Here is a 25568-nt window from a genome sequence, read left to right as displayed (position 1 = left end):
TATATACTTTTATGTGTACGGTATACCTATACAACGAATTTATAAGTCTGAACGCTAACTAACGAAACTACGTATCACAAAAAGACATATCAACGAAAGAACGGTCAGAGCATCATTTCAAACTAGAACTCGACAAGAAATCAGCATTCCATCATGTCCATTATGCGTCTGAACGTATGGCGACCATAGAATGGTATAAGTGGGCGGTGCTTAATGTGAGCATCCACGAAAGGTGACCCTATTCTTCTCACGAGCGGTGATGTCATGACCATAACAACCCGCGCAGTGGGAAACTGTGCATCTATACGACGTTTTCTAGATCAGTCGAGATTAGTGTCTGAATGGTCTGTCGGCTATACGATGATTCTTTATACGTCGTTTCTTCATCGAGTTTTGGTATAAACTGGTGTGCGTCTGAACAGGGGGATACAATGTAGATGCCTTGAACTGCTTCACAGTAATAAATCATGACATTCTTCAAATGTCTGTTTGCTATCATCGCTATCTTCCAGATGCATACAAACATCTGCTCTTACAATTTATTACATCAAGACAATGTTCAGTGTTACCTCACTGAACAGAATATCTGTGACACGTGCATACAAACACGTAGGTACGGTTGTATGATGATGACCACCCAAGAGTAATTTAATACTGCATGCATACATTGATGAGCCTGCATTTAATGCATTATGCATGAAGCTATGGAAGGTCACAGAGTTCTGCATGAATAGACTTCTTTCTGTGAGTTTCTCTGGAAACTCTTTTATTTACGTGAACAAGCCGAATGGAATTTCTCAGCTTAATAAAAATATAAGGGGACAAATGAAAAGGGAAAGTAGCACAAATGATTTGCAGTAGAAAGTTTCTGGGGAAAAACACCAGTTTCATATTTTTGTCCTGATATCAGTATAATATCTGCACACATATTGCATTTCGTGGCTGAAAGGTTTTCGAGGAAACACACAGCTGTTCTCATATTTTTGTCATGATATCAACACAAACACAGTCAAGAGACAGAAGCTGTATTAGGAAAAGAAAACCCTGCTGGGTGGGTCACGACCTTTCCAAGAAGGAATGCTGATTACAACTTTCAGCAGGTGCAGGGGACTACCCACACATTATATTCTTACCAATGAATGCGGGGTGAGTGCGGGGGTGTTGTGGTTTGGTGGATTGTGTACTGCACATCACATGGAAGGTTTGCGGTTCAAAACTTGCCCACAGCAGTTTGTTTCCTTGGGCAAAATGGCTCATATCAGCCACGCCTTCCCATTCTCTAGATGAGTGCCCAGCAAGATGCTGTAATGATGATGATGATGATTGATTCCATTTGAATGGCACCACACATGTATGAGCAGTTTAAAGGGACTGTACAGTACTGGTTGAGGATGGAATACAGGTTTATAACATTCTTAAGTGAGATAATGAGAAACCTCTTATGAAATGTGAAAGAGTATGTAATTTTAAGAAGGATTCAACATTTATTTGATGAAAATTGGTTTTTAAATGGCTGAGATATCAAAGAAAGTGATGATAATAAAAGGCGACAGGCCACGCCTTTTATTAGGAACTCTTTGCTTCACCTTGTTTTTGGATATCTCAGCCATTTCAAAACCGATTTTCATCAAATAAACTTTTGATACCCCTTAGAATTGCATGCTCTATGACATCTCATAGAGTGGTTTCTGAATATCTCGCAAAAAGTTAAAAGCTAAATCCTCACCTCAACCAGAACTGTACACACCCTTTAAAAACATTCAAAGGTGCAATACTGCAGTATTGTATGTACCCAAATTTGGTATGGAAACATAGGGAGGTGGAAAGAGACTCTTGTTCCACCTCCCTGGACGTACTTGTAGTGAGTGAGTGCAATGCACGTATAGGTTTTGATTCCAATGTAAAACTTCAAAGTGCTTTGAGTGCGGAATGACTGAGGTAGAAGAATACTGTATTGAATGAAAACACAAATCATTATTGCTATAAACATTATGATTATTTCTATCAACATCATCATTTATCACTGCTACTGCTATCATTGTCATCATCAGTCTCACTATTATCATTACTATTTTTTTTTACCTTATCCTGGAATAATCGTTGGGCGATCGGCGTATGATATCGTTGTGTGCCCTGGGAGAACGATGCGAACACTGGCGAGGCCCACAAGTATAACATGCGCCTCACGTGTGTTCACGTTGTTCTACCGGGCACACCTTCCTTGAATCCCATGCATTTGCATAAAATTCTTCTCGGCACACAACGATACATATAATTATATTACGTGTTTGTTTGTTTGTTTTAAAGACAAAGAAGAGGAATACACGTACTTCAAGTATTTTAAACTACACCTAGCAGTGACCACTTTAAAAGAAAAAAAAAATCAAAACAATTATTACTAGCAGCAGTATCAGCTAAGACTGAAAGTGAAAGTTCATGCCATTTGTGTGTGCATTTGTGTGTGTGTGTGGGGGGGGGGAATCACACAAGAACATATGGACATGTCATTCAATCAAAGTCTATAAGCAAACATGGGGGTATTGTAGCTCCAAGAAGCAAATAATGGAACAGTTTGTGCACTGAGTGTGATATCAAGTTTTTCTTCCACTTTCATTTTACATCAGGAAAGAGCGTGGTGTCGTCAATCTCATAATTCATGAAAACCATGAGACACCCCACCCCCACCCCCCAAAAAAACCCTCAACAACAACAAAAATATATCATTATTAACATTTTGCATCTATAAAGTACAATAGACGAGTACTCCTTGTGTATTAAACTGTCCTTCATCTAACTGCCTTGTATATATGATATATAATACCTCCAACATATTTATAAGTCACCTGCACCTCGCCTTTCCAAACAGTGATTGTAAAGCCTTGACTTTAGGGAATGAAGGGTCGAAGGTACAGTGTACAAAAATGTATACATATTACATGTACACTACATAGCACAGAAATAAAGATATTTGAATATGAGAAGAAGAAGATGCACAAACTGTACACACATACACTGTACACAAAAACAGCCTGCCACAATTTGGAGAGGTTTAGGAAGCAGACACAGTCGTGACATCTCGTGTACACACATCAATCAATACTGATTTCATTAAAGACAAATCGCCCCTCGCTCCGCTAAGCACCCTCCTTCTACTACGAACCGGCGAACCAAGGGGACAGTGCAGTGCAACAAAAAAAACACACACACACACACTCTCTCTCTTGAGGATAGATTCAAGCACCCCGAGAATAAACATCCCCCACAACCAATATTCCTAGATGGGATCACATACTTCTTGTTACCATGCCAACGTAATGAGGAAAGGGTCAGGCGAGTTTACTGAATAAATCCCCTTGAAGTTTTTTCCTATATAGCAATGCATAAAACAAATAAACATTGTAGAAGTGCACACAATACACAGGTAGTTCATGCACTCAAAAAAGTGTCTTATGGCTTCAGAATAATAACATCACAACTAATCGCATAAAACAGCATAAAAGAGTTTCGGTATGCACTGTATACTTGATGGGTGGAAGAAAGAGTAAAGGGAGGAAGGAAGTAAAACCGAGAGAGCAAGACAGGGGCGAAGGGGAAGAGATGAAGATTTTTTTTTTTCTCCTCATCATTTTCTTGCACGGATGAATGCTGCTCGGAGACAAACAGTTTGTGGCAATAGATGCAGTGGAGGAGAATAAACAAATCAAGGCACGATTCCTCTCAGCATAACACGAGAATACTTCAGGGAATCGCGGAACTCCTAAGCTGTTGTTTTGGCGGAATGGTACGTGAAAGTCATACATTTTTTTTTTTCTTGCAGGAAGCTTCATACTCCTTCCTTTCCTTTGCATATCATACTTTATCTAGACATTTCCCAGAGACATTAATCCAAATGTAGCGATAGAGAAAAAAAAAATGCTTTTTGCTGAAAAAAACCCCCACCTCATCCCGATTGAACATGGATGGATATGCCATGATGAATTGCAACAGTTTTGAAATGGCAATCATGATGAATATATTAAACAATCAGTTATGATAGCACCACAGTAAGCATGTTTATTCCAAGGTTTATGAAACAAGAATGAAAACTTGATTATGATACTGCTACATGATATTTTACATGCTAGTAATAATGCTGTGATGGTTTATTTTTAGAATCATCCATAGCAGTAGAGGCTCAATCACAGATCAATTCATAATTAATGGTGCAGCACATGGTAAAAGTAATGATGAATTCCATTTTGAATAATAAACTTTATTCTCCATGAGCCCATTCCAGCCACTAAAATCATTGAATTTCAAATCCTTCTAGCTGGAAAAATAAGTGTAGTGGCCAAAAATGATAGGAAATATAAAATTAATTCTGAATTTTAGCTGTCTGATCGGGCCACCAAAACATAGACTGTTTGAAAATTTGCCCGCCTGACATCAATTTTTAGTGGCCCTGGGCTACTGCTTATGTCGAGCCCTGCATTGTCCTGTAGGCTCTGACACTTTGGTCATTAGACTGGCCGATTACCACATTCAATCCTATCAGACTGATGTACAATTGTAGGTTAACTCCATAATCAGCTTTTCAGAGTAATTCCTTACTTCCTTTGAAGACAAGTAAAAAAGTACATTGTATATAGGGCAGGACTGCAGCATAAAGTTCAGGTCTGAATACTATACAAAGAATGGAATCTCTCAAAAATGCACAGTTTCTATTCCTCCTCCCCCCCCCCCCCCCCCCATCTCGAACCATGTGCTGATGGAAGAAAGCATGAACAAGCTGTGCTATGCCATCCCACAGGGTAAGACTGTTACAGGAGTACAGCCCCACTTTGCAGCTTGTTGACACCTGGCTGTTTATTGTTTGTGATTAATAGAGGTGCAACCCGAAGGGCCAGGAAGATACCATTAGCGCCAGGTGAGTGACAGAGCTCAGGTGGACTTAGGGGTGGGGGTGGGGGTACGCTATGAAGATCGCGGCAAGTTTACCAGGTACTCTTTACACTTCACCATACCATTACATATTGTATAACTGCATGCAAACAGATTACTCATTGTAATAACAGACTTCAAGACTGCAGAAAGTTCATACAATGTTGGTATTCCATGTCTTCCAAATGGAATCTACTTTGGCAAACCTACATTGTAAGCAGAGTATTTTCCAGAGGGACAAGGACTAAAAAGCAGTCTGCCAGGATTTATAAATCACACACATTGTACATGTATCTACTGGATGATGTAAACACAAGTAAAACAGTTTCTTCATTTGGGTTTTTTCAGATTGGAATTCCTACTGTGTACAGTGTACAAGTTTCTGTAGATTAGAATACAATTGTGACTGAAAAATAAGAAATAAAAAATGCTCAGTCAGCAGAAAAATAAGGCTACAAGATCTGAACATTGTAAAAACATGACTATCACACACCCATTTCACTACTTTGATTTAATACATGTAGTTTCAGCCTGAAACAATATTACATCAATAATCAGTGACAATGTACCGTGTAATATATATTAATGCCTTGATTTATGTGTGTCTAATTTCTCAAAGGAATTTTTCTATCACTTCTATGAACTTACACATGTACAAGTTTTTGAAAGAAGGCATTCCTTCATAAGACATTATTTTCTAGAAAATATTACTTTCATTTCACACCATAACAGGGGATCAAGAAGTTGTACAGTCCACTTGGATTCAGAGTTACGGCAAAACTATTTCATGCTATCATTGTAAGTATTTCCTGTATTCATACAGTAACTACACTTCACATTTCAATGTTCAGTCCTATATTCTAGAAATGGAGACCTATATTTTGCTCAGCCAGATGCTTCAAAATTGCATTCTTCTTATATTTTGCCTCATGCTGCAAGTGCAATATTGTACATGTTCAAATGTATTTCACCAAATTCAAAAGTTACTTGCCTCCCCCTTACCCTTTCTTCAGAAACTGATGCAACAATAACAATAAAAATGCTAATAATGATGGTAAAATAAAAATAATCACGACCTGTAACTACAATGTATTATCATCATCAGAATTATTTTCATCATTATCGTCATTATCATATTAATCATCACCATTTCAACGATTCCATTTCCCTCGTGTGTTACAGACTGTGGTATCATAAATGTTGACTTTATTGCGTACACAGGCACACATTTGCTTCACATACAAACGTACATTCTTGTCACTCAATGACAACTTTGCTTCCATCAAGTGGGGATTTTGGTAATACTAAATGCAGGTTATTGTATACTGAATGTATTATGAAATCACACACAACATAGACAAACACACACACACACACACACACTCCTAAACAAGTCCTGTGAAAGCTGTTTATTTTTGTGAGCGTTCAACTTTCGTGAATTTTACAAATAACTGCTGGGCCACAAATTTAACTAAAAATATTGCTTTTACAGTAAAGTGGCATGCACTATAATACATGTGTACACATGGCCTTGTGTCAAATCGCGTTAAAACATCTCATGAAAATGCCTGTGACCTCATTCGCAAAACATCTGTACGCAAAAATACAGCTTTTACAGTATAAGAAATTAATATCCCACATTTCAAGAAGGCTACAGAGCATCCTTAGTAGAGATGAGAGATGACTTTCTGAGCAATGAAGACTGTACATTCCAAAGAACATTTTGAGTCTTCAATTTTAACTTGAAATCAATACTGTAAAACATGGAATTTTGGCGGCATGAAATTTTCGCGAATTGGAGCCAACAGCCTATTTTCACGGCATGAAATTTTCACGAAGTGCCTCTGACTTTCAATGCAAGTGTTGTCGCATGCATTTTTATTTCGCGAATATTGGCTCTCGCAAAATTCGCGAAATTAAAATGCACACGAAAATTCCTCGTTTTACAGTTTAACTAACATGCTTTCTGCTGGCGATGGGAAAGGGAAAACAAAAAAGTATGAAAAATTGCGGTCCACCTTTAAACAGCCTTTGGTGATGACCACTCATTTGACAACTGACTTGACAGCCAGACGGCCAAACAGGAACTGGGGCGAGCAGTTTGAATTGATGATTACATAATCCAATTTCATCCAGGAACAGGTTTGCCACTCTGACAATGGACTGGAAAAACTTTGTCACCTTCGCCACCTGGTGAACATCCATTAATCAAATTCTCTTGTCTCCTCAGGGAGGGGGCGGGGCGGAAATAGAAACTGTCACGTGCATGAAACTGGGAGACAAACTCCTAGTGGACTGCAGAGACAGTGTGCTACGTTGTAGATGATAAATCAAATTATGTGTAATTTATTAATCATGGGCACTGGCAAATCGTACATAGACCAGATATAATCAATTATGTGTTGCCTTAGTCCACTTGCAAAATAATGATTGTCATGTGATGTACAGTGTACACTGTACATGGCATGCAATATGTATCAAGTAGAATTAATGAAGAAATACAATGTATGTGTTACAATGTGGTATATTTCTCTGTGATTTTGTCAAATGAGCTGTTTTGAAAAGTACAATCACCTTGTACATTTAAAAGTTCAATTATATCAGAGTTAGAAAATAGAGAAGAGAGCTTGCTTGCTTGAAAAATGAAATAAAACACTTGCAAAAAGGACAGCATGAGTTTATCCTTTTTACCGAGATGCATACTACGTACATGTACATTGTATTCCTCTATAAAACATTTTTTCCTCCTCCACAACACTTTAAACACAAAAAAAAAGAAAAAGAAAAAGAGAAAAACAGCATTGTGGTACCTTGGGACAAATCATGGGCATGCACCATCTTGCTTCATTTTTTTTTTTTTTAACTTGATCTTTCCTTGCCTGTTTCACCATCTCTTCCTGTATTCATAAAACAAAACCTCCTTGTAACATTTTGTTGATCCCACTCACTCAAATCTGTGTTACTTACAGTTAGCAGCACCTCAACCACAATTGTTGGTAAAAGTTTGTCCGTACTTTGAGTTTGCTGACCCACACACGTTTTTCGTTACCTGATTCCTTTTTACCAAGGATGTCATTAATCAACTACAATTTGTACATTACACTCAGTAATTAATTACATGTACAGCTATCTGCAGATGGCTTCCTGAGAAATATAAATATTCACACCACCTCCACACTGCGAATGGGACTTTAATGATTACTTTGTGGTCACGAGACCTTTCGCACTGGCCTCAAAGACCACCATACCCAAAAGTTGCAGATACACGTAATCCAGATGACTATCACATCACAAATCCTCATATCCCAACAAGTTAAGCTTTTAAAGGGAATGAGGGGAAATTTAAAGCATTGAAAATCATTTCACAGTCACTTGCTCTTCAAGGGGGGATTACTGGTCTTCCCCAAAAAAAAAGAGGCCTCGCAAAGCGGATTCTCCGCGGCCCATCTATCGGTTCTCGGAGGATTTGTGGAGATACTGGATGCCAGTTTTGGTTACGCAGGCTGAGGGACGTATTTGGGACAGGCGAGAGAATGGCAGAGCTTGAAAGCGGACGCCGGAACTCGCGGGAGGGAAAGACGGAGGGTGCCAAATCCAGAGGATCTGTTGAGATGGCAAAGTTTGGGAGCATGAGCGTGTGCGTGTGTGTGTGTGTGTATCGCGTGTTTCCGTGCATTGAAGGGATTTGATGCCAAAATACACATAACATACTCACAGGCATCTTCAGCGTAATATGCATGATCAGCCTCAAATGTCAACAGTACTGTATGCAGGTTTTACACCAAAGCTTCACAAACATGTATAGCTGTACGTTGTTTTTTCCGAATACAACCATAATAAACTGGATAAACTGACAGAGTGTAACACTCTAAACTTCATCATTACTTGACATTCTCTTTTTCTAACATCAATATCATAGCTACTATGATGAAACTTTGATTTTAAAAAAAATATTCAAAAAGAATTAATTTGACAGTAACAGGTACAACGTAAGTCGTACCGTACTTCACTTCTGACTTTACTAGTACAGCCCTCCTTGCGTCTGGCAGAGTATAATATCTCTTGTCTGATTAGAGCGGAGCACCCGATAAACCAGAGAGCACGTTTCTTTCAAATCAAAGACACCACACACTGATATTATGATATGCACATGTTGTATCAGCACCACAGTCCCATGTACACAACATGCACAAAGTGTCACTACAACCACAACTCGTTTTAAAAGTCGCAAAGCCTTTGAAGAAACACGGATTTCTGTCGTAACGGTTTAGAGGAAAATGACATACAAACCCAACAGAATCATAATGTTTTTACTGTTCCTTGCTGATGACCAACTGCAGCAAAGGATACCGAGAATCGGTAATCCATGCCGAGACACTGTTGGCATGAGTGCAGACTCATTATTCATGAAAGTACGCATGATTGTAATGTACATATTTCGTCGGACAAGTCAGATCAACATGACATTGTACAATTTTATATGCAACTTGACATCGTAAAGTTTGCATGCAGCCATAAATTCTGTTGTCCCAATTAATGGCATTAATCACTTTTTCATGAGCATCTTGAAGACAGGCTAGAGTTTCAGTGGAGCTTGTAGCTTACCCCTCCTTTTTATCGAAAGCTGGTCAGACTTACAAGTAACTACTGTAAACGTCAATATTTTCGCGCGATTAATTTTTCGCGCTGAGCGGCTCGAAAACGTATTCGCGGGTTCTTAAATTCGCGCTCCGCAGCAGGTTACTTTACTGTAGTACACATTCACTGGTTTCATCCAAAGCCTCTGCTACATAGCTTGCTATGCCAGCGTACGACAAGCGACGTAGCGAGCGGCTCGACTGCGAGTACAAGCACTCAAATACGTAGTACAGCTGTGACTCTAGTACCGTAGTCACGGGGGACTGTAGCATCGATGCGTGCGGTGCACACATGCATGCTACAGTACACAGCAATCTAGGGTATCGTCTCTTCGCACAGTACTAGTAGCGTAAACATGCCTGTACATTGTACTACGTAGCAGTATCATCGATGAAGCGCACACAATTCATCCCGTTCAAAATGTGCGTAGAAAATTGTGAAGATATATTCGCGCGTTTTTGAATTCGCGCTAGCCGAGCGTAGCGCGAAATCCGCGAAAATTAATGTACCGCGAAAATTTCCACGTTTACAGTATGTCATGATTAGTGCGCCACTACACGTATGTGTGTACAATCACGGTAGAGCACATGTATGTGGTGCTGGTGTAATGGTTTGTACACGGCATGTATAAATGCGTCTACATGTGTAGTGAACTGGCAAATTGATTGTTCACTACACATTTTACATATATATTAAAACATACATGTAAGTTACCATGTAGCACTCTATCGCCTTTCAGCACCTCACATTTTTTCCCCAAATTTATAATTACTGTACATGCAATATTTTCGCAGCATTGAAATTTTTGGGAATTGGAGCCGACGGCCTTTTTCATGGCATGAAATTTTCACGAGTTGCCTCTAACATTCAATGCATACAGTGTAGACAAGAACTTTCGCGTGCATTTTAATTTCGCCAATCTTGGTTCTCGCGAAATTTGTGAAATTTAAATGCACACGAACATTCCTTGTTTTACAGAATACACATTTCAAAGACTTTCTGTGGGCAAATAATAAGAATAGATTGAGGCTTAATAATGCCTAGAAAAATTCTACCCATTTAACCAAAATGCCTACAGTTGTACCCGTTTATCTTATAACACACATCCAAACTGTCTGTTTACTTTGCACATCAATTATCTGGAGTACCCGATAAATCGGTACCCGACTATGCGGACACTACTGTACTATCACTAAGTACTATTACTCCTATTCATTTTTACTACATTGTACGAGTGTATATTTTGTACCTAACAGATTAATAGTGATAAGAAGAATGAATCCCATTATCAATACTGTAATCATCACTACAATACTGGAAATGATAATAAAACTAATAAAGTAATCAATAGAAAAAAAAAATCATTATTACTGTGTAGGCCTACTACTATCATAAGCATTATCAATGACTTTTGTACTGATATCATTCAGTTAAATTGTCATTACATTGTACAGTGTATGGTTACAGCTTGTTATTCTTAAGGTTCGTTATTCTGAAGGCTCTTTATTCCTAAGATTCGTTATTCCAAAGGTTCATTGTTCCGAATTTCATTTTCGGATTAACCAATCTTCGGAATAACAAACCTTCGGAATAACGACACAAATTTTCGGATTAACGAACCCTATTTCATTTTCAAATTAACGACCCTGTAGGTATAGGGAATTTGCGTGTTTCGGATTAACGACCCTTCAGAATAACGAACCTTCGGAATAACGAACAGCACCCGTTAATACATTATGTACAGTGTACAAGCACATGTACAGTGTACATGAACAAACAGAAAATCTTATACCCCTTTCAGTACCAGGTAACTCTCTTGGCTCGGGCCAGGCATGAGCTAAGTCGTAAAATTTTGTTTTTATGAATGGGTTGGGCCAAAGTGGCCTGCGCCAGGCTCGGGCCAGGCTCGGGCCTGGCGCCCGCGACCAAAGATTTTATGAACCATAGCAGCGCCAAGCTCGGGCCTAAATTCCTTGCACGGTCAAAGGTCACAATTACCTGGCCGTGCCTCCACCGGAGCACGCGTTCAGTTACCATGGTAGTTATTCCTTACGTGGCTGAGTTCATGAATGGGTTGTCATAAGAGTAGCGCGGCTCTGATATACATGTAGTTATACTGAACGCAATTTTTACTGCTTGGCGTGGGTCAATTTAGCTCGGGCCAGGAGCTGGCCAAAAATGCATTCATGAGTTACTGAAAGAGGTAATAATCTGCTACACAATGTACCAAGTTTCAACAACCTTTTGTGACTGTAAATCCCATTCGCCACAAGCAGAGGTACCGGTACACTATCTACATTACGTACAATGTAGCATCTCCCAAATGCGAGAGGTGTCCACATTGTTGAGGTACAACAGTACACCATGTGGGTGTGTCTGTGGGTGTGTCTGTGGGTGTGTCTGAATACTGGTAATCATTGGGACAGAGAAGAGTGTTTACAATTTGTTGCTGTTGTTGCTCTTTTTTCTTTAGCTGAGGTTGGCAAGTGAGTCTGAAAATATGACTGCTCTTGTGAATTAAAAGATCACAGCTGTAATAAACACTTACCACTTTGTAATAAAGAAATCAGAAGGGTCATCCTGCGTATTGGTACATGAATACTGCATGTACCATGTACTATCGCTTAAAGGGACGGTACAGTACTGGTTGAGGTAGGGATTCATGTTTTGAGCATTCCTAAGTGAGATAATGAAAAGCCTCTTATGAAATATGAAAGAGCATGTAATTTTAAGAAGGATTCAACGTTTATTTGATGAAAATTGGTTTTCAAATGGCTGAGATATCAAAAAAAGTGCTAATAATAAAAGGCGACATGCCACAACTTTATTAGGATCTCTTTGTTTCACCTTGTTTTTGGATATCTCAGCCATTTGAAAACCGATTTTCATCGAATAACTTTTGATACCCCTTAGAACTGCATTCCCCCTTACATCTCATAGAGTGGGTTCTGAATATCTCGCAAAATGTTAAAAGCTAAATCTACACCTCGACCAGAACTGTACACACCCTTTAAAACTGGCACTTACAGTACATGTAGTTGTATGGTGGCTTACTGATCACAACAAGTGAAGAAGTGTTATTCAGCTTTGAGTTGTACTTCTTTAATAGCTCAGCTGTGTTTGTAATGTATAAGTACAGGTGTAGATAATGTCTAGTGTGTACAATGTATAGATCTACGTGTACAGTCATTTCGTCTAAGGCTACAGTTGTATACTGGTCGTTCTGTACAGGTATGCAGCATGATTTGTGATGTGTACAGTCATTTGCATCACACCATGCTTGGATTTGCTGTTTTAAAAAAAAGGGGGAAAAAAAATCTACACCATGCGATTCAGCTGGACTTTAGTCCATTGTTTCTAAAAGTATTTAAAGGTTTTGATACAAAGTAAGTGTGAAATCATCACAAGGCATACCAAACACACAATGTTGGTTGTTCAAAATGGATGATCAAATTAATTATTCAAATATTGTTATACATTATTGTAAAAGGACATATACTGTATGACCTGCACTATTGTACAAATTGTAACTGACTACAGGGTAATACCATGCACACAATCACTGCATTCTAAGCAGGCTGTGTAGCACAACCCACAGAGCAAAAGCAAGCTAAAATCCCATAGATGTTGAACACAAAAATCCATGCTGCATTGTGCAATGTTTGATGCAAGGCCCACTGTTTTGAAAAACTACTGTAGCCAGTCTCCCGTCACACAGCTGTAAATCTACAGTGTACCATTGCACTGCAATACTTGAGTTATTGTATTTGTTCAGTCACAAGCCTTTGGCGTGGGTTAGATTCCCACACTGTCACTATACAATTGTACATGCCTCATTTGAATCCTTCTGCTTGCATTCTATCGGGGTGGAGGGCAAAACCCTTGATTTCATCTGGCAAACCAATTACATTCACATTTGGGAAACACTTGTGTGGCTATCGCTTATTGCATTACATCACTAATTATGTGCAGCGGGCATACCGTCATACCGGTAGATAGTGCATTGCACACGTACTGTGGGTATACTGGACACACGTACAGTGTAGAAGGGACTGTGGGCACAAAAAACACACCTGCTCTGAAGCAACAACTTTCTTAATATAGGGAGTCCTCCATGCCTACATTATATAACACAGTACATTGTGTGCAGATATAACATGGTACTGGTGGAATGTACAAATTGTATGGCATACCATTATGACGCTCAAAACAGTTGGCTAAACATCTTGTCACATTCATTCATTCAGCATCTGCATATAATAGATACACATACATGTAGATCCTATGCAATTTTAGTTCCTCTTCTACTATTTCATTAAATAAGTGTATGATGTTTTCTTACTACCGTATTATGGCCACATTATCTCACACAAGGAGGTACAGTCTGTACAGTGTACTGTATGAGCTGAAATTTTCGCGTACAGATATTTTCGCGAATTGCTACTTGGAGGACATTTTCGCGTGTTGTTAATTTCGCGGTTATGAGGTTCTAACTGAACTTACAATGTAGTTAATCGCCCATTGTTATTTTCGCGTGTTGTTATTTTCGCGGTTCGAAGGTGATCCGCGAAATTCGCGAAAATAAAACCACCGCGAAAATTTCAGCTCGCACCTCCCTGTTTCAAGATACAGTACAGTAAGTTTGTTGAAACTATGCAGTATAGGCCTACAGTGTGACTGTGATAGCAAATTATTAACTTCACAAACTATTTGCTAAATTTTGCAGTTGAGCAAGCATGAACTGCCATTTCCCAACTGGGAATAAAATCAAAGTACATGTAGAGGCTGTATGTCAGTAGTTGAAAAATGCTCAATCCATTGGTACAAACTTGTGTATGTGTACAGCATGATCTATATTGTAGGTCTACAGGATTAATTTTGAATGTACATATTGTACAGTACATGTATACAAATTGCAAAGAATAATCCATCAGATATTCAGTTGCCAAAACGTACAACAGAAGATATAAAATCAACTTTTTTACACGCGCAGGCCTGTACATGAAAAGATACCCTCTTCCCATATCTGATAATAAAAACAATGGCAGTTTAATACAGCACACATTTTTTCTTATGACAGTTTCTCATAGTGTTAGGCCTACTTCCATCTCAAAACACATCCTTTTCTGAAACTTGTTTTTTTTTTGTCGTTGTTTTTTTTTTTTACAGGGACACATCCCCTTTGTTTTTGTTTTTTTACAGGGACACATCCCCTCAAAAAAAAAGAGAAAAAAAAAGAGAGCTAAACAAGTATAGTGGAAGTCGAGCAGCAAATTGAATTCAAATCTCACATTAAAAGTAGGACGAGCTACTCCATGACATTTACTGTGAATGGAATCAACTCAAACAAAATAAAATTGTTAAAAAAAAAACACAAGAAAATTTAGGAACTTTACAGCTTCATATTATATTGTATGTTGCATAAACAGTCATTTCAAACACAAACACATCTAATTCATGTACTTACACATCCTGTAATGCAGACTCAACGAGGTGATGAAGTCATTAGCTAAAAACTTTCCTAAAATTGGTTTCTAAAAATATTATGACAGAGTATAAGAATAACATCTCGGAGGTCGATAATTCAGTAAGCTTCTACAGCTGTACAACCCCTCCCCTATACAGTCACAACTGCTCAACAATTGCACTACAGGTCTAGCAAGAATTTGACACAAAGGATATAATCAATTTATCCATTGATTTCCTAATCAAGAAGAAATTTACGTAAAGATTTGTGTGCAGGTCATGGGTAACTTGCAAGGCGATGACATCATTAACTTGCCTCTAAACCTGCATGAATATTGGTACAGTACTACAAAAAAAAAAAAAAATTACAAATATCACTGTAATTGTATGAGAATACAGGTTGTGGTATGTGTTGAACTCCAGAACTTTATACTACATTGCATTTTACTCAAAACATTGATATTTTTGCACAGTTATTTTTTTCTCTTTTTTTTTTTTTTGCGCTGAGCGGCTCATAAACATATTCACTGGTTCTTGAATTCCCGCTGTGCAATTGTCAACCCATTTAAAATATGCAGATAAATTGTGAACATCTTTCTGCGGGTTACAGAATATGTGCTAGCCAAAAGTAGTGCGATATTCCAAAAAAAAATCCACATTTAAGTATTGCAAAGATATGATTTTGATATTATTTCTACCAAAAGTTTGTTTGTTTGCATTTACTTTATCTACATGTATCACAGTCAACTTGAGCATGAAGCCTTTCTTGACATTTGTCCTATATCTGTCCAATGAGCATACAACAACATTTCCTTCTTGCAATAATTGTCCCAAAACGACCTGAAGTATCACAGAGAAAACAACATCTTGATTCGGACTCCCAATTTTCAAAAATTTTCCCTGCATTTTCCCTCAGAATGCTTAGTACAGTCCTCGGAGTAGTGCTGCAGCTGAGACAGTCAGACTATGAGTGGGCTGAAAGCCACACTGTGACCTCCGATTCAGTGTTATGATATCTTGCACACATGACTTGTCTCGTCTGGCTACAGTGAGTCTGTTTCTACCCCAAATCACAGGCCAATACAAATTGCACAATGGGTGCTTCAACCTTTTGACTGGTGTGCATTATTTAAGTCTATGATAAAAAGCACCATTCTTGATTCATAAAACCTTTGTGAATTGTAGTTCAACAATTGCCTTAATGCTTTCATATGAGAGTAACAAAGTGAACTCATAACTTACAGTGTGCATTTAATGGTAGACGTATACTTGCTTACTGTGTAGCTCAAACCTGAAGAATTTTTCTAAGACTTATCGGCCAAATTGTGATATCGGTCCCCTCTCGTTCTGCGTGTGTGTCTCCACTATGTGCAAAGTCTATGGAGGTTGAAACAAGTCCCCAGCTATGACGAAATGAATAGCGGTGAATGGAGTGGGGACCTATTTCGCGATAATGCCGACTTATCAAAGGAATAATCCATACTTGATAAACATAATGTACAATGACATAAATACAATGTGTAAAACTGTACACGCACAGTGTATATTATACAAGTGTAGGCCTACATGTATGGCGTACAATGTACAAAACTGTATTGTACGTACATTGTACAATTGTGCATTATTGTACTGTACAAGGTGTACACAATCTCAGTGTACACACACCCACAATTGAGGTTGAGTGCCTACATGTACACTGTACATACTCTTCAACTCCAGAAGAAGCAGATGAAAAAAGAAACAAACAAACAAACTGAAATTAATGTAAGTGGGTGGCAACATGTTGATGACTACAGAAGTATGTAAACAAGCTGGAACATTATTTTGTAATTCATTCAAACTACAGTTTGTAAACAATATGAATACAGTTGTACATAGAATTTGTACGTAGGCCTATAAATTTAAAGGCACATTGTAGAACATGTTCTATGTAGCTATGAAACATTTGTACGCCTACAGAAACTATCGATTTTTGCTCTGAAATGCTACAGGAAATGTGTGAAATAATGCTGAGATAACACAATTGGACTTTGGTAATGACGAAAATGTGAAACATTAGCCCCAAAGATATGCCAACAGTATTGTAACCTGAGAACATACACGTTTGTACATGTATGTTATCATAATGTCCATTATCGACAAATCACGCCAAAGCATTTATTCATCAATCTTTTATGCAAGAGTGCATTGCATGCAGCTTATTGGGAAATACAGCTGTATAATTGCCAGGGCACAACCTGCCCACTACTGAACAGGGAGGGCTCTTCAGGAATATTATGTTGTATAATCCATATAATCGAAATCAACATACAATGTAGATTGTACTCTTTTGACCTCAAAACACTCCAAAACAACTCATTATCCTGGGAATTCGCAACAGCCACACAAGTTTCTTGGTAGTCCCTTTTGATGTATTGCCAGCAAATTCCAAATGGTAGAGGATGAATTTTGAGCCCTTCTGAAGAACTATGTTTTGGCTTTTTTAATTTGATTATGTCATTATAATGATGTCACACACACACACACATACACACACACACAAATAATGAAAGAATAGAAAACATTGCGGGAACCTCCCCTCGTCCAGACGACCACAAGCAAACATGTAGACTGATATCATGTGTAGAGATGTGTCAATTGTTCAATTCTAAAAGTCACAAGGAAGTAATAAATTTAGCAAAATTCTCGAGAGAAATAATGAAGCTCCACCTTGTAGAGATACTTCCAAACCTTTATTTGAATTATAGAGTCATAAGCTAAATGTAAAGTCAATGAATTATTTACGGTACATTACATTTACAAAGACTGCCTACTTGTACATATGAGATTCGTGAATGTATAGTTCTTATAACCACCCCGTGTATACATCGTCAGTTTATTTTACTACCAGTGTTTAGATCGATACCAATCAATTCCATAACTGTACATATTGTACATACTCTATATAACATTGCGAAATTAATGTACGTGTACATGTATGTTATTGTTCTGTGTCAGTATCAATCATGATATTGTTTATCATGTCAGTCTGTGTGTTTTCTTCAATGTCCTTGTTTGGGTGACAGGAGAAAATAGAACTTCAAACTTCAAAGTACTGGTGGTACTGTAGATACAACGTATGTAGGAGCTGGGAGAAAACGCAACAAGCACAATACACTACTAGTGCAAGTGTAACTATATTTAATAGCATACTGTAATAACTACTTTGTAGGTTGGATTGTTCCCTTTTGCAAAAACCATATGTGGAACATGAGACCACACGCAGAACGAAAACCATATCCTTTATGGTTTAACTGTGTGTATGTCAAACTTTGAGTCGTCTTGATGAGTAGCCTGGAAGTGATACTGAAAGTACCGCAGTGTGTGCAGGGGATGAGGTGAACACTTGAGAGAGTTTTGAATAAAAGCTTGTCGTCTGCCAATGCCGCCTTGGATTGAAGGCCGAGGCAGGCGTGCCTTGAGCATTATTATACAACAAAAAAGTATGAGAATGGGCATTACATGTCACACCTTTTTCATACGCTACTATCCTTAGAGTTCATTCGCGATTATTCCAAAGCAAGAGTCAACTTCATACCTCCCAATGAATGAACGTATCCTCATCATTGCCACTGAAAAATCTTGGGATAGTGTTCCGGTACAAAATCATCAAGTGAAGGTACATTGTTTAAAGGGATAGTACAGTATTGGTGGAGATGAGAATTGGGCTTTTAACTTTTTGCGAGATACCAAGAAAACACTAAATGATATAGTACAGAAAATACCATTTTAAGATGAATTCAAAGTTTATTTGATGAAAATCTGGTTTGGAACAACTGAAACATCCAAAAACAAAGTAAAACAAAGCGATCGTAATAAAGTGTGGGTCCCACACTTTATTAGAATCGCTCTTTTTTGGATATCTCAGCCATTTCAAAACCAATTTTCATCAAATAAATGTTGAATTCCTCATAGAATTACATGCTCTTTCATATTTCATAAGAGGTTTCTCATCATCTCACCAAAAAATGTTAGAAACCTGAAATTAGGTCTCAACTGAAACTATACGATCCCTTTAATAGTGCGCTACATGTCAAGCAATCAAACACTCTGCAACACTATCCTCCGTGACAAGGAAAAGAATCATCCATAGAGCGATAAAAACATTTTTGTTTGGTTTTGGGTTGGTTTCTGTACCTTGACCGATCCATAAAGATGTGTATAACGCGTCATCATTCATGACAGAAGTGGTGCAGTAACTGCCCAATGCAACATTCAGTGAGACAGTGACTGTCTGCTATTATAGAGGGGATCCAGTGTGAAGCATACCTGGTACATGTACCATATCCTATCCAACCCACCTCCCTGATGTACCACACTTTAAAACAAAGTCAGCAGATCAATGGTTCTATCATCTTCCACACAGTGTGGTACAATGTAGGCCTACAGTAGCCAGATTGCCACATGACTGGGAAGTTTTGTGAATTACAAGATTTACATACAGTACTGTACATGAAGTGTACCCTTTTGGAAGAGAAGGGAACATTAGATGTATCTCAATGGTGACCACGAATATTATGATCCTGTAGTCATTATTTATCATTTCACTGTTAGTCTATCTTTGATTGTTTCCTTTAATATCCACAAGTGCTGTTGAGGCTGTCTGATTGGCAATACATGAGCCATGGGAACAAAGAGCTGATAGACATCCATCTACGTCAGCAGCATGGGATGGAAAAAACAATCTGTCATAAACTGACAATAGGGAGCTTTAGATTTTGACGCGCGGACGTTTGAGACGACGCTTGCGCTGGACGTTCTCCTCTTCCCTGTGTCGTGCTGAAAAGTAGCTTTAGATTACGCTGGGACGCAACGTATAAAAAATAAAATCGTGCCCCCATATGATCGGTGCATGAAGTAGCTCTCTACGTTGCAAACTGTGCGGACGTAAAAATAGCCCAGTACGCGTAGTGAAAAACTCAGGCGACGCAAGCTAAAAATAGATCGACTTGACGCGCGCTTCTGCGCACATGTTTTTTCCCTTTGAACGTCCGCGCGTCTAAAATCTAAAGCTCCCTAATAGACAGATAATGACTTCACTAAATCGTCAAGCTCCAATGAGGGTATTGTTTTCATTTGTTTTGGAATTCCTAGGTATCATTCTCAAATTCACTACTCAGATTGGGACTACACTGTACTCCCTTTTACTCCAGAGTGGTCTTGTCTTTTGTTACAATTCAGAACATTCAAGTTGTAAATGTATTCAATTACTTTTTGCACTGATCATATTTTATAAAGATCTGTAGAATCAGTCTTGATCAATCCGTCAGTCTCCAAAAAGTTTCTAAAATTTTCTTTTGGTTATTAAACCAGTCTCTGAAAATGAGCAAGCAGCTATTCAACTGACTTGTAATGGAGTCCTAGTCACAGGTCTCCTATGTAGAGACTTGTAGAGTCTTGTACAGAACCATATTCAAGATTTGCAATGTGATTAGAATACAAAGTCTCATCTTGCACACATACAGGAGAGCGATGGTACAGATGATATCGAGTTTGTACATTGTAGCTTGTTGTACTTGGCACTCATATGACAACAAATGAGGAAGTAGAACTCACACTTGAGACGATCATTTACAAACAGAGTTGTCCTTGCTGTGAATCATTTAGTGTCTGCCTATAATGCATGACACATTGTACTACAACTTGTAGGTGTCAACTGGGGATTCTCCCTTGCTGGGGTTCATATCCCTTTTGCTTTTTAGGTGGTTAGTCTAACACCAATTCTATCTATTTATAGCTGCAATTTATTGAAAATAACATCTCTACCACCACAAATCAAAGGATCTCAAGAAATCTCCTTCATGTTTGTAAGAGTGATTGACCATGTAACAGTTGGAGCCCAAAGAAAAAAATCATATTGTATTGATGTTACGCAGAAAACTAACTGTCGAGCATATGGCAGTGAATAGGCCTATATTTTGTACTTGGTTGACTCATCTTGAGTTTTATGTTACATGTTTGTGGCATTAAATTCTTGTAATTATGTCAAATTTATGATAGCTTCACTTTCATTCAGTAAAGAGACGGAAACAAGTAGTAGAAGACATTGGTGTTAAATGTGTGACTAGTCAAAAATTGGTTCAACTGTAACATAAACAATACATTTAATACATCTACAGTAAATTTCAATTCTTTGTGCAACTGCTACATGTACAGTACCAACCTGAGTGACGGATTCTGTTCATCTTCCATTTTCCCCTCTCTCTTCTCCACCTACTCCTCCATCCTTTTCTTCTTACCTTCCAGCACTCGGCAAATAGTTGCGCAACGTTTGGCACAGATGACAAATCCACTCATTAAAGACATTCATATACAATGTATATGAATATAAATATACATATTATCATACATATTAATATGAATAATAAACTTTTGATTACATCACTTTACCACAACAACGGTGACAAGATTATACGACATTCAAAGATGGGTACTCACCTTGGGAGGTGTATAAAAGTCCAGGACATATCCTTCGCTTCCTTTCATCAACACAAGCTTAGTCCGTTCCCACTTCTGTCTTCCCTGGTTATCCTCCCCACTCAAGTAATTCACGATCCCTTCCCTCACGATGTCCCTCGGATTGTACCGGTCCCGCTCGCGCTCCTTTTCCTGCTGCGGCCAGAAGCGCCGCCGAATGTTGTTGCGGACGTTGCGGAAGGAGAGCTTGCGGCCGACATCGCGCCCGACCAGCGAGAAGGGGCGGTCTCCGCCGGCGGACACTTGGCTATCACGATGGTTGTGATGGTGGATATCCTCGCTGCTGTTCGTTCCGACGCTGGGTGCCCGCTCCAAGGACGTGTTGGCAGACTCCTGGCTCTCGGATTGCATTCCGTTCAATTGCGCGTTCGCAGCATTGTCATTTTCCGCACTTATAATACTTTCGGGGAGATTCCCAGAATGAAAGCCCCTCCTCACTTCCGCTTCAAAGTGTTCCATGAAATGCTCGGTGAAGCGCTGGGCAAACCTGGTTGGATTGTCCATGGGCGCTGGCTCGGAGACCTGGGATCGGGTGGCTGCTGAGTTTGCCACCGCAGCGGCATACTGTCGGTAGTTCCGAGAAAAGATGACAGCAGCCCGGTGCGCTTCCGTTTCGCAGAACTCAGTCCAGCTCTGTGATTCCATGCTGGGAGTGGTCTTAGTGAGCATTTGGGAAAGACGCTTTGAACATCACCTGTACATACCAAAGATAAGTTAGGATGACTTGAACAAGAAAAACTCATGTGACATATCACTTGTAATTATCATTTGGTACAACCTGTCTTTCCAACAAGGAATGCAACTTTCTGTGCGGTTACATGCATACAGTGAATTCCTTGTAAGATCACTTCATTGATTTCTCCTAGATACATGTACAGCTCTTGGTCATGGCATCCTCTTTTCACATTTCATTTTTTACCTGAATTCTCCAGAGTGATACCAACGACATATCCCCCATCAAAGCATGTTTGCAAGTTTGATGTTATTGTGAACACTATCATCTTGAGTTTTATCATGTTCCAATGTAAAACCAGAAATAGTATTAAGCAAAAAAACAACACACAAAACAAAACAAAAACACTTCGAAGTGGCATCTATGTGTACAGTGCACATTTTGTTGTATGATGCTCTGTCTGATGAACACCTTTGAGGCACAGGCAGTACTGACATCATCTATATTTTGCCTAATTTCTCTTTTTGTAAGAGTGTCCTGTCCATGTCATTTACCCCGTTCCATACTGAATTCTGAAATCCCCATACAGGCCGCCAGGTTCCTGTATGGAATGGGTTAATGCACCAAGTCCTTTTCCTTATTTTGCACAACGTAGCTCTGCCATAATGTCTCACTCACAGTTCATAGGTGGATGACTTTACTGATGCCCTGATCATTCTGGGGTTTTTTTCACCTTATCTCTGATCATGCATCTATATCAAAACAACTACAACAACAATGATTTTGTTTGACTACATTGTAGTTCAAAATCTTAACTCAATTTTGTCTTTGCTACAACCTTGGTAGCTGGTTCAGTCCTTAACCTACTGATTTAATAATGATAGAAGATATTAAGGTGTAAACAAAAGTCTATTTGTGACCCTACATCACAAAACCAACAAAAAGTTGCTAGACATGGATTTTAAATCAAGGGCAGATTCTGAAAGAGCAGACTCTAAGCTTTAAATTGATGTCAACTCAATTCAAATGGAAATTCTAAATACTGGAAAGAAAGCACACACACTCTGGAAAAGTGTGAACTGAAAAAGAGGCTCTGAAGTACTCTACAGGGTCTATTCAAGTGCTTAATCTTTACCAAGCCATGCTAGCTGTGGGATGAAAGGGACAAAACACAGGATGTAAACCACTGGAGCAATAACAATGAAGGGATAATCAGATTAAGCTGAAATTGAGTATATTCTATTAACACATTCTGTCCATGATCAATGCCAACTTTCAAAGCAGTAGCATCATCCTGTCAAAAGTTATTAGACTTGAAAGTGAAGAGTGTGCAAAGGATTTTGAGAAATGAAAAGGGGCCTCTAAGACATACCTGATCATTTATACACAGTACTTTCCCTCAAAAAAGGGTTGTAGAAAAACTGCTGAAAACAAACTTTCCCATTCATGTTATGAACCCAAACTTAAGAATATTAAAAAATGTAGGATAGCTCTTTCACAAAATATGAAAAACTCAAGATTGACTCGGTTGACCCAATTCACTTTTGAGTCCTCAAATAAAATCAAGGGGTGTGACTTTTTGTTTTTATACTGCAAGGTCACATTTATTCAGTTTGTATTGAATTGCAATGAAGCCAAGCCTTAACTAGATATCTACAACCAGTTGACTACATGATAACAGACTATTCATGGGCTACACAACACTGCAAAGCATATCTAGGCAAAGGGAAGTTATCAAACCTTCCATCTAGAAAGACCCCCATCACAATTATTCATGATATTAGCTTCTATTCTACAGCTGTATATGCTGTCCCGTATATGCATAGACAATACATGTTACTGGTACGTATTTGAGGTATTTGACATTGCATTGTGCATGCATGTAGTAATGTACATACTGTACACACCTATGGACAATGGCAATGCATACATATGGCATGCACAGTGTTTTAAAATAGATCTGCTTACATATGATACGGACCAAAACTAGAGCATTATCACGTCATTGTAACTACACTATTGCATTACAGTAGATTACAAATGACAGACTAGATGGTGCTAAACTACTGTGAAACATATATTATTATTTCTCTAACACGTTAGACTCTGCTCCAACACTTGTCCAGTCCTATAAAACTTAAAAGTCAAAACAAATAAATCAAGCACTGAAGCAGATGTGTACTCTGAACTGAATACTGCAGCATGTCCAGTGAATTAGCGTCGACCCACCTGATATATGGCTGCACAGCCCAAATATTCGCTGGTGGGTGAGTTTTAATGCTGAAAGTACAGAGTGTGTCTTTGCTGGCTTGTGCTAAATCGTGCCCTGTCCAAAGGAGCTCGGAGCGGAGGAACAGGCAGTGTGTGAGAGTGGAGCAACGGGGAGGGTGCGGGGCGGCCGGTTCCCCTCTATCGTACGGCTGGCGATCGCCGATGAAAAACCAACTCGGCTGACGACATGGCGCTACACAGACGCCTGGCTGGGTATCACAGCGAAATACTCACTAAATAGTCTATCATCTACCAGTAATTTGATTTACAAGGATCGATCACTTGTTGTACCGGTACACCATACTTTCATGAAGGACTGGACTGATTTTACCACAGATTATAATCTCACAGTCTGGATGACGATGGCTGTATCACGATGCGGTGGTAGGCTATGGCAAATCCGTGCATCCATTCACTGAATTGAAACCAAGTGAAACTGAAACGCATTGCACAATGCTTCGATTGATGACGGGCTAGGTTTGGCATAAAATGATACGCAGATGGACAAATCAGAATCAACTCTTTGCCGTGAGAAAATCCAGGGATGTTCACATCCTCTCAGTCATCCTGTGCCCTCAAACGAACAAATAGCACCCTATTCACGCACTGAAAATGAACAAATGTGGCGATGTGTCCAAGCGTTTTTACCGTTTCGGGGTTTCTGTTTCCGCGATCTGCAACGCACGCTTCTTACAGGTATACAGCATGCACACTACGGGACTTCACTGCAACTGCTAGCTACCAATGTACCATACAATCTAGCTAGCTACATTGTAGCTGCGGGCTAGTTTCCGTCACTGCACTTTCCTAGATCCTGCCCTCTTTTCCGAACGCTCCGCTCAGCTGACTTCTCATAGCATTGACCCAGCGGCCTTGCACGCGTGCATTCCATTCCAGTCTAAATACAATAGGGAGAAAAACACGTAATAACTCATATCGCGTCGGGGTTGGGCCTGCCTGTAAACTGTGACACAGGTTCCGCGAAACCTCGGTTCGTCATAAGTAGGCTACTGGATGGAAGAGGCAAGATTAGAAGGATGTATGTGAACTTTGCCAGAGAAAAACCACACAGGGATTGACTTCC

General features: G+C 39.0%; 1 protein-coding gene across 1 annotated transcript in view; it reads right to left on the bottom strand.

Annotated features, from left to right (window-relative positions):
- Positions 1-25203, bottom strand: part of LOC139730126 (SH2B adapter protein 2-like) — a 110660-nt gene extending 85457 nt beyond the window's left edge. Inside the window, exons 1-2 of the mRNA XM_071641028.1 lie at positions 24443-25203; positions 21502-22234 (exon numbers count right to left, since the gene is read on the bottom strand). Of these exons, the coding sequence (XP_071497129.1) occupies positions 21502-22209 (708 nt within the window). The 5' untranslated portion in view covers positions 22210-22234; positions 24443-25203. The remainder of the gene's footprint in view (positions 1-21501; positions 22235-24442) is intronic.
- Positions 25204-25568: the final 365 nt, after the last annotated feature.

Source organism: Diadema antillarum, unplaced genomic scaffold (genome assembly GCF_040938485.1).
Source record: "Diadema antillarum isolate AM-2024a unplaced genomic scaffold, OU_Dant_1.0 seq00000292_RagTag, whole genome shotgun sequence".
In the NCBI taxonomy this organism is placed as follows: Eukaryota; Metazoa; Echinodermata; class Echinoidea; order Diadematoida; family Diadematidae; genus Diadema; species Diadema antillarum.
The sequence above is the reverse complement of the archived record's forward strand: the minus strand, read 5'-3'. Positions and strand labels throughout refer to the sequence as shown.